Genomic DNA, 13,311 nt, shown 5'->3' on the forward strand with positions numbered 1-13,311 from the left:
ATGAAGACATAGTCAGATATTCAGAAAAGATAGGTTTTTTTGTCCTTAAATTCTACAAATACCAACACTTACCCAACTACACAGCAACAGGATCACAAAACCTGAAATGCTTCTCAAAGTAATTGATTTTTTTTCTTTTTATGAACTCCTTGTGCTACCTTCCAAATAAATTTCCTATCGAACTAAATTAAGAATGATATAAAGCCAAACAAGGAAAAAAAAATCCCAGTAGGATATTCCAGCTGTATTCTGGAAAAATGTTATATTAAATAGGAGACAGTAATCTACAATAAGAAGGAAACTGTTTCTTTTGTTTGTGGAGTCAACGTAGGCTGATCTTTTATACTTATAAGATTGGTGTTCTTAATTCCTACCTCCTAAGATGGACTTTAAAGTAACACAGATCTATGAAGTATTGTACTGAATTCCTGAAAAGATAAATATAGTTTTACTCTCTTAGTTATGAATTAACATTCATGAACTTCCTTCCTTATAGGCAAAGAGGTGAAAGCAGTAAGAGAAAACGTTTGTATGGCATTACCAAGTATCATTCATAGTTTTATACCTTTTTATGATTGGAGACCCGCCTAAGGTTGTCCTCTTCAATGTGAGGCAGCTGCAAAAGGGGAGACTTGAACTGCTGAAGTCCCTGGACAGTCATCTGGGAAAGCTTCATGCAGTTTTCCAAAGATCCCAAAGATGGAGCACGGAACTCCCTTTCTTGGGGAGAATGAAAAAGACAACATTATTTTTTTTTTTCTCCTTAAACTTTTACAGTTTATAGTTGTGTTACAGACCAGAGAAAACCTTGTTTTCAGTCAAGCAAGTGAGGCATCTTAAAATGTCCAGCACAATTAATCAGACAGCCTTTTTGCTCTCATTGCAGTCACACAGCTCCACAGATATTTCCTTCCCTCTATTTAGGCTGTCACAGCTGAACACCAAACTTCCATCTAACATCGTCTCCAGGAACAAAAGCATGACGTATCTATGCAATTACTACAGACAAAAATGCCACAACTTCAGTTTAAAATAAAGGCAGCATCAAAACCAACTTGTTTTAAATTTCTATAACACACATGATGCATGTGTAAGACATGTTTAGTTCTACTTCGTAAGCATATCATTAAATGTAGTTTACCAGTAGACATAAATCTTTAACAACACAACACTTTATAAGACTTTCCTCTTGACAGATTAACATAAAGATAGCAGCCCATTGAATGCAAAGAAATAAACAGGTATAACTGAAGCTAAGCAGATCATATTATGTTAGAAGGCAACAAGAACAGCTGTAAAAATATCAAAGGCATGACTTTTATAACTAAGCCTAAAGGTTAAGAGGGCTGTCTGAGCAAATACCTATTTGACTTTTCCTTTAGAAATCTTCTCTAATTCCTTTGATGTTTTTAAGTACAAAGAGGTATAAACTCTACATAATTAAAATTATTAAAAGAGAGAAAAGGAAAAACTCTTAACCAGAACAGAGCAAAACTAAACAAAACAAAAAAAAAATCATTTAATACCCTTCATCATGTCCGCAAAGAAATGAAAAAGCAAAGCAGATGGGTTTCCACATACCGCTTTTTAACTCTGTTAGACACTGTCCACTCGTAAATAAAACTTCCCAAAACACTGTTTAGAAAACTTATTTCAAAATTCCTCTGAAGCCCAAGCACTGCTGCAAGTCCAGAATCAGCAGTGTTCAGGTAGCTCTATATATACTTTACCATGAAACTGAAGAGAATCTAACTTATTTTTCTGTGAGCCAAGAGGAACTTAAGCTACTGAAATCTTTTTCTGAACTCGTACGTGGCATATGAAAGAACTGAAGGCAATTTTAAACATGTATTTCAAAAAAACACCTGTAATTTATGACGCCTACCATTTTATTTAAGAATCAGCATATGTATTTTCCCTATACTTTAAAATCTTTTCTTAGAAAAAAAAACAAAACAACAACAAACACCACACACTTCAATTACCTTGACTGTTACATGTATATTCTGCATATCAATAGATAAGTAGGAATACAGGTACCTGTGTGTGTATATACACAAACATACTCATGTATACAAATATGTGCATTTGGTAAGGATGTGTTTGGCTGGTATCAGTATGTTTGGGACACTACAACAGGGGCACAGAGGCACCTTTCCATAGATGGATTAGACATATTGTCAGAAGGAATATGCTCACTCCGCTAGGGGTGTGTGATGCAGCTTACCACCCTGTAAAGGCAACTAGAGATGTGAATAAATGCAGGTTCACTTGCGCCTGGGTGAAAAGGCAGGCAGGCTGTAAACTAAACCTGAACAAAATGGTACCAAAGCAAAAACTGCTGAATGTTTAATTTAAGTGCCAATGGCCATTCACTTTGATAAAAAGCAAGTTTAAGTTAATTTTAAAACATTTTACAGAGGAAGTATGAAAAAGTAAATCTGACCAAGAAAAAAAAAGTGTCTTCAGTATGTTTTCTCCTTCCTTTATACCACTACCTTTCTGCAAATCTGTAAGTAGCTCCTATGGCACATTAAATGTACCCAAAAGATCACTCAAGTCACCTCTTCACCTGCCCACCTCCACCTCTCCCCTCAAATAGCCTATTTTTTCATTAATTACACCAAGCTATAAATATAATCAGCTAACAAATCAAATTACATGGCAGGATTTTTTTTTTTAACCTAGTATACTAATAAACACTGTGAAGACTACATGCAATGCGAAGAGGAAAATAACACATGAATGGAACTATCTGGCTGGACACACTGTTAAGTAACTTCTACCTTTAAAAAAAAAAAAAAAAAGTCATGGAAAGACTAATCTCCCAACTAAATAACACAAAATTTATTTTCCATCTTACCTATCTTCCATGTCCCCTGTGATTTGTTTTGGCTGCTGCTACAGAAAGTCACAGGATATTTTACATTTAAAAAGCCCCCATGCTGCAAATCAAGTTGATAAAAGAATCCTAAATATTCTCTGACAAACTGGCTTTTGCAGGAAATTCAGCCAGAGCTTTGAGACCATCGAGCACTAGTCACAGTAGAAATTCTCTTTCTCAAAGCACTGACTTATCATTCACGGGTCAGTAGAAAAATATTTTAACAAAATTGGAGATTATTTTGGTTTCTCAAAAATAACACAGGACTTTATATTCCCCGAGAATGGATTTGAGGACGGTATAGCTTTTAACAGCCAACTGCTCCCACCATAAAATGAATGCCACCGCTGCACATATTTTGACGTCTTCTGCTTGTCAAAGTGCACAAGACTAGATGACCTTTCATCCAAGGTCATAAAGTCACCCAAAATGACATTAAAGTAGTCAATCACAAATTTAAATGCAAATCGTAGTTGCTTGTGAAGGAATGGTATACAACTGGCTCCAACCACAACCTCTACACAACACTGCAGCTTCCAACCTGAATTAAGAAATGCGCTTTGGACAGTTGAAGTGAAGCCTCACCTGTCTGCATACAGTCACCGGAGTACATTCCATGTGCCCTCAGCAGGGCACCTGTCTACTTATGATACTTAAGGTTGATCTCAAAGACTACGTCAAAATAATTTAGACCCACTGATTATCAACTATCAGGTAAGCATCACAAAACAATGGATGCAAGCAAGGGACGCTACAGAGCCAAGTGTATTTTCAGGGAGCTGTACATAAAAATGAAGTCTCAGAGACCATGCAGAAATCAGGCAAGATGGTACAAGACATTTTATCTAAAGGTAGCCATAAAGGGCTCAGCAGTAACTAAAAGCCAAAACTAAAATACTATCCATTTTATTTTTATGAAAGCAAATTAAAACCATTCCTTGCAAAAACGAATCCAGGTAATAACGAACCAAAACTCATTTGCAAAGAATGACAGCTCTGTTAAAAATTAAGAAGTAACCATGATTAACTCATTTTTATGCCAAACCTACACTCATCGTTTCACGCTAGATTGTTTCCAGGATACATAAGCAGACTGAGGTACCACATCTTGCTGCCTGGGGAGGCGGGATGCTTCTCCCTGCAAAGGGTTTAGACAGCAGAACTTCATAAACCTCATTCTGTGATGTGCTGTCTTTAATGTTTCTCACTCTTTCTTTCATCTTCAAGAACAGCTGATACTGGATCAATAGTTGAATGCTATATGGCTTCATCAGGATATTCTACCTCAAAAGACTTGATTACAAAGCATGCATAAATGGTTACAGATATTCTTAAACTAATAACAATAACAACAGTAATTCAGGATATTTGAAAGACACGAATGTCGTGCAAAGTGAGACTCCTCGTCCCACCATCAATTTAGGTTTCACAAGATAAGATCTGCCCCCAGAATATTTCTTTAGATAATATTAATACATGCCATCACCTCTGTATTTTCAGAGATCAGGACTCCTGAACATCTATGGCTAATTATAGCATGTCATAACTTTATGCACCATGTCAAGGCTGATTTAAGTGAATATTAGAACTAAACCTAAAAACATCTGTAGTTAAGTTTAAAGCAATTTAAAATTACATTAAGATGACAAATACACAAATTTAAACAAAGCAGACTCTCAAAAATGTCAATATCTAACTATAATTTAACTTTTATCTTAAAAAAAAAAAATCCAGTTGTTTCCAAACAGTAGTCAGTAGGGGGGCAAAATTCCCTCTACATGTATGGTCATCAAGAATAGGGTCAACATTTTAAATTTGCTAAGTGATAAGTAGTAAAATGGTGATTTTCCTCTAGATCAAAGACCAAAATTCTGCAATGGTTTACCTTCAAGTCCTCAAATTCATTATTGTTGTCCTGATGGGCAACTGTTTGGTATCACCTTCCATTTAATGATTTGTGCTGAGAGCGCTGGCATGGGAGCGAGAAGAAATGTTTGGTACAAGTTTCTGACTACTGCCATTGTAAAACTTTGGAAATAACTCTGAGAAAACCTGCTAAAGAAATAGACAACTGTATCTATGATACACTTTTTTTCCAAATCTATGGAAGGTACCACACATAATGACAGCTGTAAATTCCCATCCACTTTCACGGACTCATTGATGTTGGAAGGGATCATGGTAACCTCTAGAAATTGTTAGAAGTTCTTCAGGTTTATTAAGCAAACAAACAAACAAAAAACAATCATCACTTCCATTTCACATGCAAATGGAAACTTCAGTTAACACCAATGTCTTCCAAAATATTGTTTGATTTTTTAATTTTAATTTAAGCTGAAATCTACATTTTCTGGAGCATCAAGGCAGTTTATTAAATACACTGCATCTATAAATAATCATTTTACTGTCAAACTAAAGTATCTCCATGTACCTATAGAAGAAGAAAAAAATATAGCTACTTGGAGGTTATTCAAGTTGTAATGTATATCATATACTCTGTTAAGTATCTTATTTCAGCTTTAAGAAGAGCTATAGGTGTTTCTCATTTTCCAAAGACTTCTAGCTCTGTTGCATAAAAAAGTTTTCCTGGTTGTATTATTTGGATTGCATTCTGCACAAGAGAAAACAAGTATTTCCTAGTTGACTAATATATACACAGGCTATCTTAAATCTTTTGGAGGTTTGAAGTATTTTTATTAAGCTATCTATCTATATATATAAAAACCCACACCACACTTCTAAAACAGCTACTTAGTTTTTTATAAAAAAAAAAATATTAAACCATTAAACGAACAAAGATTCACAGCATATCTTTGCAACTTTGTTACAGTGCTAGTATGGAGAATATTCACAAAAAAATGCATGGTTGAACTCTTAATATGACACTCATTAATAAATGTAATCTAATGTTAGGTGAAGATTACTTCTACAACAAGAAATATGGCTACTGATTACTTCCACATTCCAAGTTTTCTCCCCAGTAGTCTCACAGGCTAGTAAAGATAGGGTTTAAAAGAGAATTAGAAACAGATTTAATCAATAGTTCTTTCTAAAGTAGGACACATAAGCCGGCACACAACATCCTTATCTGCTCATAACCCCTCTCTCATACTTTATTTGGTTACAGAACACAATTTCCAGCACCACTTGCAATAGTGATGGGAAAGATCTTGCCCCAAACCATTCTTTTAAGGAGGCTATCAATGCTTGCTAATGGTGTTTTGGTCTAGTAAAGATCAACCAATACGTATCACTTGATAGCAAACAAAATGGTCAACAATTTGGCATAAAAAAATGCCTTGCTTATGTTTGTTGTAATAAAGCAATGAGATCCAAGTCTTTGGCTTTTTACGCTGCAAGCAACTACCTTCAGTGTAATTGCCTTTTTACAGTTCAAATAAAGACTTAAATATTCTATTTCAATTAAACTGTAATTTCTATGGCAATTACAGCAAAGCACCTGCCTCTATAAGCTCAGGGGAAAAAAAAGAAACTACACAGCAGGCTAAACACCATAGGATCCTGAAATAGAGAAATATGAACAACAATCAAAAATGACAGCAAAGAAATGATCCAAAAAAAGAAGTGACACTCAAAACAGGAAAGAACTGTACAAGTGCAAATGAGAAGATGGATGAACAAAAGGTTTAATTTGTATTATACTAAGAGCTTTGCTACTGAGAATGGACCAGATCTGGAAGAACAGGTTTTTAATTGCATGTAAGGATAAGCTTTTAATTACAAAAGTTACAAGCCATACACATATACTCAAGATTTCAAAGCAGACCTTAGAAGAGGCAGCAGCATTTCCATTCCCAAAATAGATAACTCATTATAGTAAAAAGAGCAAAAGTGCCTTTAGGCATTTCTAAATATCACAGGTTAAGTCTTCCAAAAGAACCAAAGACCTCATGAAGTACTGCAATGAAGAATCATATTTACTAGCTTTAATTATACAGTTTCTTTTCTTACCTTCCCGACTTCGAGCCATTATTATGAGTTGGCAGATCACATTAATCATTTCTTGAAGTAGTGCAGGACTCTTTTTCAGGATAAACTGCTGATCTGCAAGAAATAACTGGCTGCAATTATGCTGCACTTCTATTAGGAAAAAAGGAGACATTTTACAGGAACTGGACATTTAATGGTGTGGTCTTCATTTTCATTCATTCTCATGTTATTGAAAATACCACTTCATTCTCATTGGCACATCCACCTGCAAGATCCCGTAACAAAACAGGAAAGAACAAGTGCTGAGAGGGAACACATTTTGTAAGCCAGACAAGAAGCTTCCACACCAAACGACAAAGTACTTATTACATTCCTTTAGAAAAGCAACAGCATGGCACAGGGAATTTACCGGTCTTATGAAAAAGCTTGAATTCTTCAGGTAATCACAGGTTAAAAAAAATATTTTAAGTGAAACACTATTTTGGGGAAAAACATTTGTAAAGTACTAACTACTCTTGAATATAGATCTGTGAATTTGTAAGTAAAAACAGCAACTAGGAAAAGCAGCAAGGAAGACGAGAGATTTCTAGTGAAGATTTAAAACTGTTTTTTCTTTTAACAGAAACTGGAAAATTTGAACTACAGCATCTTCACTGGTTTGTTGTTTGTTTCTTTTTTCTTTTTTAATTTGCACCAAAATATAGAACAACTCAAGTTTGCTGGTCAGCCTAAGAAACCATGAGTTTCATGGTTGAAACTTAAGAACAGCATTTAAAAACATTTCAGTTTGTATATTTACTAGTGAACTGGGCAATCACCAACTGCGTGAAGTTCAACAAGGGCAAGATCTGGAGTTTGCACCTGGGACATGGCAACCCTGGCTGTACACATAGACTAGGGGACCAGATGCTGGAGAGCAGCTCTGCGGAGAAGGATCTGGGGGTTCTGGTTGACAGCAAGTTGAACATGAGCCAACAGTGTCCTGGCAACCAAGAAGGTCCCCCGTGTCCTGGGTGCATCAAGCACAGCATTGCCAGCCGGGCGAGGGAGGTGACTGTCCCGCTCTGCTCTGCACTGGTGCGGCCTCACCCGGAGCACTGTGTGCAGTTCTGGGCACCACAGGATAAAAACGATACAAAGCTACTGGAGAGTGTCCAGAAGAAGGGTACAAAGTCGGTGAAGGGTTGGGAGGGGAAGCTGTATGAGGAGCAGCTAAAGTCACTTGGTGTGTTCAGCCTGGAGGAGACTGAGGGGAGACCTCATGGGGCTACAGCTTCCTCACAAGGGGAGGAGGAGAGGCAGGTGCTGATCTCTTCTCTTTAGCAGATGTGCCAGGGGAGGTTCAGGTTGGACATTAGGAAAAGGTTCTTCCCTCAGAGGGTGGTGGAGCACTGGAACAGGCTGCCCAGGAAGGTGTCACAGCCCCAAGCCTGACAGTGTTCAAGTAGAGACTGGACAACACCCTCAGACACATGGTGTGAACTCTGGGGTTGTCATATGCAGGGTCACAAGCTGGACTCATTGATCCCTGTGTGTCCCTTCCAACTCCGGACATTCTATGATCCTAAGTATGCAAAACTGCAAAACAAAACCTGAAGCTCATATGTAACTGCTATTTAAAGTTCTAATCTTGTCATCTTTGCTTCATACAGCAAGCAAAAAAACTCCAAAAATAACCATGCATGGAAATGCTATAGAGAGCGATATTATGCTAATATTGTATTTCTGAAAAGCAAATATACTTCAGATATTTAACTTTTTATTCTATTACCGAGAGAAAAAAGTTATCAAACTCATATTTGCAGCCAAAAGGCATTAAAAAGTAAGACATCAGTATTATGGGGCTGCCAAAAGAATGAGTAAGCGCTAAGTACATGTTTTAAAAAGTCGCTGAAGTTGAAAAACTAAGTACCCTACACAGAGGTTACTGAGCAGAGAACCATACAGCACCATAATGGACAAGAATTACAAGTACTGTAGCATGCAATGTGTTGTTCTGTTTCCAACAATATTCAATTAGGGGAGAAGCCATTACCTTCTTCAAGGACCTCAGGAACTTTCATCCTGGCAAGATGAGTCAATAGCAGAACTCTGGCTTTCAGGCTGTAAGGGCAGGTAAGCGGAGGCTCATTCTTCTTTAAATTTATGCCACCAATTTCTCTGATGAGCTAAAATAAAGTAGTTAAACACAAATAGCTAGTTTGGTGATAAAGAAAAAAATACAGGAGGAGAAAAGTTTACAAGGAAAAAAGTTACATTCACAAAAGCAAGCCTTTAAGTAACTTTTCCCTGAAAAGTTCTGTAGAGATGAACATTAGCCATTTTTATCCAGATCCCAGCTCCAAAAACTCAAAAAAGTCTTCAAATGCCTTGTTTCAATGTGGGAGTGGGGATGAAGTTAAGATTTGCATACAAGAAACTTGCCTGGAATAGCAATGAGTAAAATTGTATTGATAGATATGGGGTTTTTAAATTCAATTTTATTGCCAAGGTTTTCTAAGGTATTTATATTAAACTCAATATGCACCAGCAACATCATCACCTTGAGACCTTTTACACAGCTAAGACCCAGCCACCTTCCTCAGAAATAGTCACAGGTACCACAGGAAGAAGTGTTCTAAGCCTGAACTGCCTGGTAGGCTCTAGATGAAGTATTTTAACTTATACATAAACAGCACCAACTTGAAAAAAAATTGTGGTTTTCTTTATTCAGGATGATCTCTCTCGATCCTGACTAGACCAAGATGCATAGTTCAAACAGTTCTCTCTCATCTGCATTTGTTGAAGACCCTGGAGGGAGAAGCTGCAATGCTGAGGAACAGAAGCTCATACTTTATAAGAATCCACACATGACCCTGAAGCGACGCTTTTTAGACCAACAAGCCACCTGAGGAGACACTGAGGTTCCAAAATATCCAGCCACAAAGGAAAGTTAGGATATCAGCAGCCAGGCAGTGCTGACCTTTGACAAGTCTTTCCCTACACTTGAAAAAAGATCTTTTAACAAGAAGTTGCTTGTAAGCACATCCTCATATAACACCAGACCAAAAGAGTAAAACTTTGGTAAGAAAACTTTTTATAAAGTATTGGTACTGGGTTTACGATAAAACAGTGAAATATAAACAGTAACGATGATCATGGCCACCAAAAGCAGGATACACTAATAAAAATTATTAGCAATATCCTTCTGTACAGATGCTTCAGAGGCTTGTACTGCCGAAAAAAAAGGAACAGAGATAACACTGATTACTGGACCTTTAGAAAAAACTAAATCCAATTTTTTAAAATGCAATGTCATGCACTTGCATACTAACAAGAACTGCAGGTCAAAGATTTCCAGCTTATTAGCTGGAAGACAGAGGTATGTAAGACAAGAGAAATTCATAAAAATGCAGTGATCCCACACGGGTTGTATTAAACCACCATACAAAACAGTTGTAAAGAACGGCATGCTGGAAGCTATTCCCTGCAGAAATACAGGAATAATAGCAGTGCATTAGTTGGTGGCACTAAGACAACATGGAATGCTGTGGACAATTCTGAGCAGATAAAATTTAAAAATAATGTAAAATTTAGAAATATATCAACTGGGAACTATACCTCATTCAGCACATAGCAGGATGAGGGAAATCAAGAGCCTTTTGGGAAAGAGGGAATTAAGACAGCAGCTTTGCTAGTTTACCTAAATAAAGATAAAGAGAGAACAAATGGGGCTGTTTTTCTGCCTATAAATGCATTGATATGTGTATCATCAAGAATCATTTAGACTCAATGATGACAAAAACCATGGCTATAAATTGCTCACAAACAAGACTTCCTAACCACTAGAAGAACAAGTTCTGGAACAGCTTCTCAGTAGGACATGGCTACAGGAGGCTTGACTGCCTTTCAAATAAAAAACAATTAAATGCAAAAGGACTTGCACAATACCAATGCTTGCAACAGCACAGGTGAAGAAGTGATGACCAAGGTGATCTTTTCCAGTCATGTGCTCCCACTGCTGGAAAACCTCACGTAACCACAATTCCAACTCCCTCTCTTCAAGTACACAGGATGATAAAGAATTCGTAAAAGAGACAGAGACAATTCAGTAGAGAGGTATCTCAGTCTATTTTCTTTATGTTCAGGACATCAAAGTATGTTTATAACTTGAAAATTCAATTGCATGCATCCAAAGGTTAAATCTGTGAGACTACCAGCCCCCCATTTTGCCAACTTGAAACACTTTCATTGAAGCATTTTTATACTGCACTTTAAGCTTCTTAAAACCGAACTGTTTCTGATAAATAAGGCTTCCTAAAATTCTGCTAGCAATAATTATTTGCCACAGTATGCATTATGCCATCTTTGCTGGGAAGACTGAATAGAAATGAAAATAAAAGGCAACCAGAGGGGAACATACATTCATTGAGGAATCTTTATAGTATCTAAAGACATTATTAATTCCAACATCAGATAATTTTATGTCAGTATTAACATATTTAACCAGATCTGTGTTAGTGATTCTAAAGAACTTCATCAAATGATTATCATCTCTTTATATCAATAGTCAAAATTTATAAGGACTGACACCAATTCCTTATGTAGTTTACTCCTCCCCAAAAACCCAACCCAGCAGTCTATATACTAAACTGATTCCATTTAAGCTAAGCATTATCACCAAATAATGTTATATTTTCTTTAAAAAAATGAAAATAAATCAAGTCTAGCTTCTAATTCCTAATTCTGAAGGGATACAGTGACATCTCAACAAAATTAGTGTCTTGAGAAAGTGAATTCTGTCAGCTGCTCAACTAGAAGCACAATCTCCCTCTTCCTTCCAATGGGTTGATTATTTATAAAACATCTCTTGATATAACTAACCTGTGGTATCTGAATGTTGTCTGCTGGTCTGCTTGTAGCATCTTTATTGTACTGAGGATCAAATTCGGATGCCCCTGCTAAAACCATGATAAGCCCTGCAAAGATAATTAGAGGCAGGCAGAGAAAATGTCAGCAACATCCTTATGCCACTGAGCTCTTCAGAGACATCAGCCATAAAACGTACTCCCACTCTTCCCCCAACAACCATAAATATCCTCGTTCTCTGTTCAGTGGGTCAGTCACTGCTGCCACAGGGCAAAGGAGGCAAGAACCAATGCCTGGCACAAGACAAAATAACTCACTCAAGGCTCCATTCTGCACGGCACCAAGTCCAGCATTTGACTTTGCCTTCACAAAACCAGCTTTTTCAGCAACAGTTACTCAAGCTTCTTTCCTAATTTTTGAGGAAGTTCTCTTCTGAACAAATCAAAGCTATTTTTGCCTGCTTGCAAAAACAGGACCACAGACAGGTCAGCATGTTTTTCGCAACATGCAATATCCTTTTTTGTTTGTTTGTTTGTTTGTTTAAACAGACATATAGATCTATATAACTCCCTCTCCCAAATACTCAAGTCTTCTTACAGAGTACTTTTCACTTAAAACTAAATGAAGTTATTAAAAACACTCTAAAGATCAAGAAACCTTATTTTAACCTAACAAAGGCTTATAAAGCAAAAGCATTTTAACATCAGCAGACTGATATTTCCAGATGGACACAGCAACATTTCAAAGTGCCTTTTACTTACGTTTCATGTCCATGTTCCGTGTTTTATAGACAAAATATGTATATATTTGAGTTGTCCGAATGAGAATCTGATCTCCACTATATCGTATTGATCGGTACCACCAGGAACCCTGAAACATTTAAAAACAAACTGATGTCAGCTACAATGCACCATCAAAACAGCTGTGCTGGATCATCTCACATCTGTTTACAACCAGGTAACTCAGCCCAACTGATTTTACCTATGTTAAGGTCAACTGAATTTCAGAAAGAAGGCAACAACAAATTATTTGCTGACACAAATTTCAAAAGCACACCAATATATTCATCTGAGAGAATCTGATGCTAAAAGTTTTTAGATGATCTCTAGCCTCAAGAATTCCCACACAACACAGGCACACATACACATATACACTGCTTTAGTTTTGGTGTTATTTTAGTGAATCCACTAAACAGTAAAGTCACTGGACTTACCACTTTCTCCTTACAATGCAACACAGCATTCAAATCACATTCCGTTTAGGCAGACCAAGGCACCAAACCAATAACAACATAAGAGATTTCTTTCATCAGATTAAAAAAAATATATATACATTTAAGTCACCAAAGCAGGAAACTCTTTTCAGAAGGGGAATCTGGAGGTAGCTCAGTGCTCCTGCTGCAGATTTTCAGAATTAAGCCATACACCTTCAGGCTGACAGAAAAGGTTTTCTAAACCTTCAGAAGCACTCCACTAATTCCCTCATTAGCATTACACTACTGACTTCAAATTATGGAACTCACTGTACAGTGAGTGTTCTCCATAATGTATTTTAAGAAAAATGGTGTGCTGGGTTATAACCTGCAGTCTTTTCACTAAACTCCTCCTTGTAAGCAAAGCTCACTAGCA

The 13,311-nt window shown here is 36.8% G+C and overlaps 1 protein-coding gene across 1 annotated transcript in view; it reads right to left on the reverse strand.

Moving 5' to 3' along the window:
* SEC63 (SEC63 homolog, protein translocation regulator) overlaps positions 1–13,311 on the reverse strand; it is a 60,019-nt gene that overhangs the window by 15,653 nt on the left and 31,055 nt on the right. Inside the window, exons 8-12 of the mRNA XM_080341109.1 lie at positions 12,445–12,553; positions 11,699–11,793; positions 8,871–9,003; positions 6,857–6,949; positions 566–720 (exon numbers count right to left, since the gene is read on the reverse strand). Of these exons, the coding sequence (XP_080197235.1) occupies positions 566–720; positions 6,857–6,949; positions 8,871–9,003; positions 11,699–11,793; positions 12,445–12,553 (585 nt within the window). The remainder of the gene's footprint in view (positions 1–565; positions 721–6,856; positions 6,950–8,870; positions 9,004–11,698; positions 11,794–12,444; positions 12,554–13,311) is intronic.

The sequence above is a fragment of the Nesoenas mayeri genome (assembly GCF_963082525.1).
Source record: "Nesoenas mayeri genome assembly, chromosome: 3".
NCBI lineage: Eukaryota > Metazoa > Chordata > Aves > Columbiformes > Columbidae > Nesoenas > Nesoenas mayeri.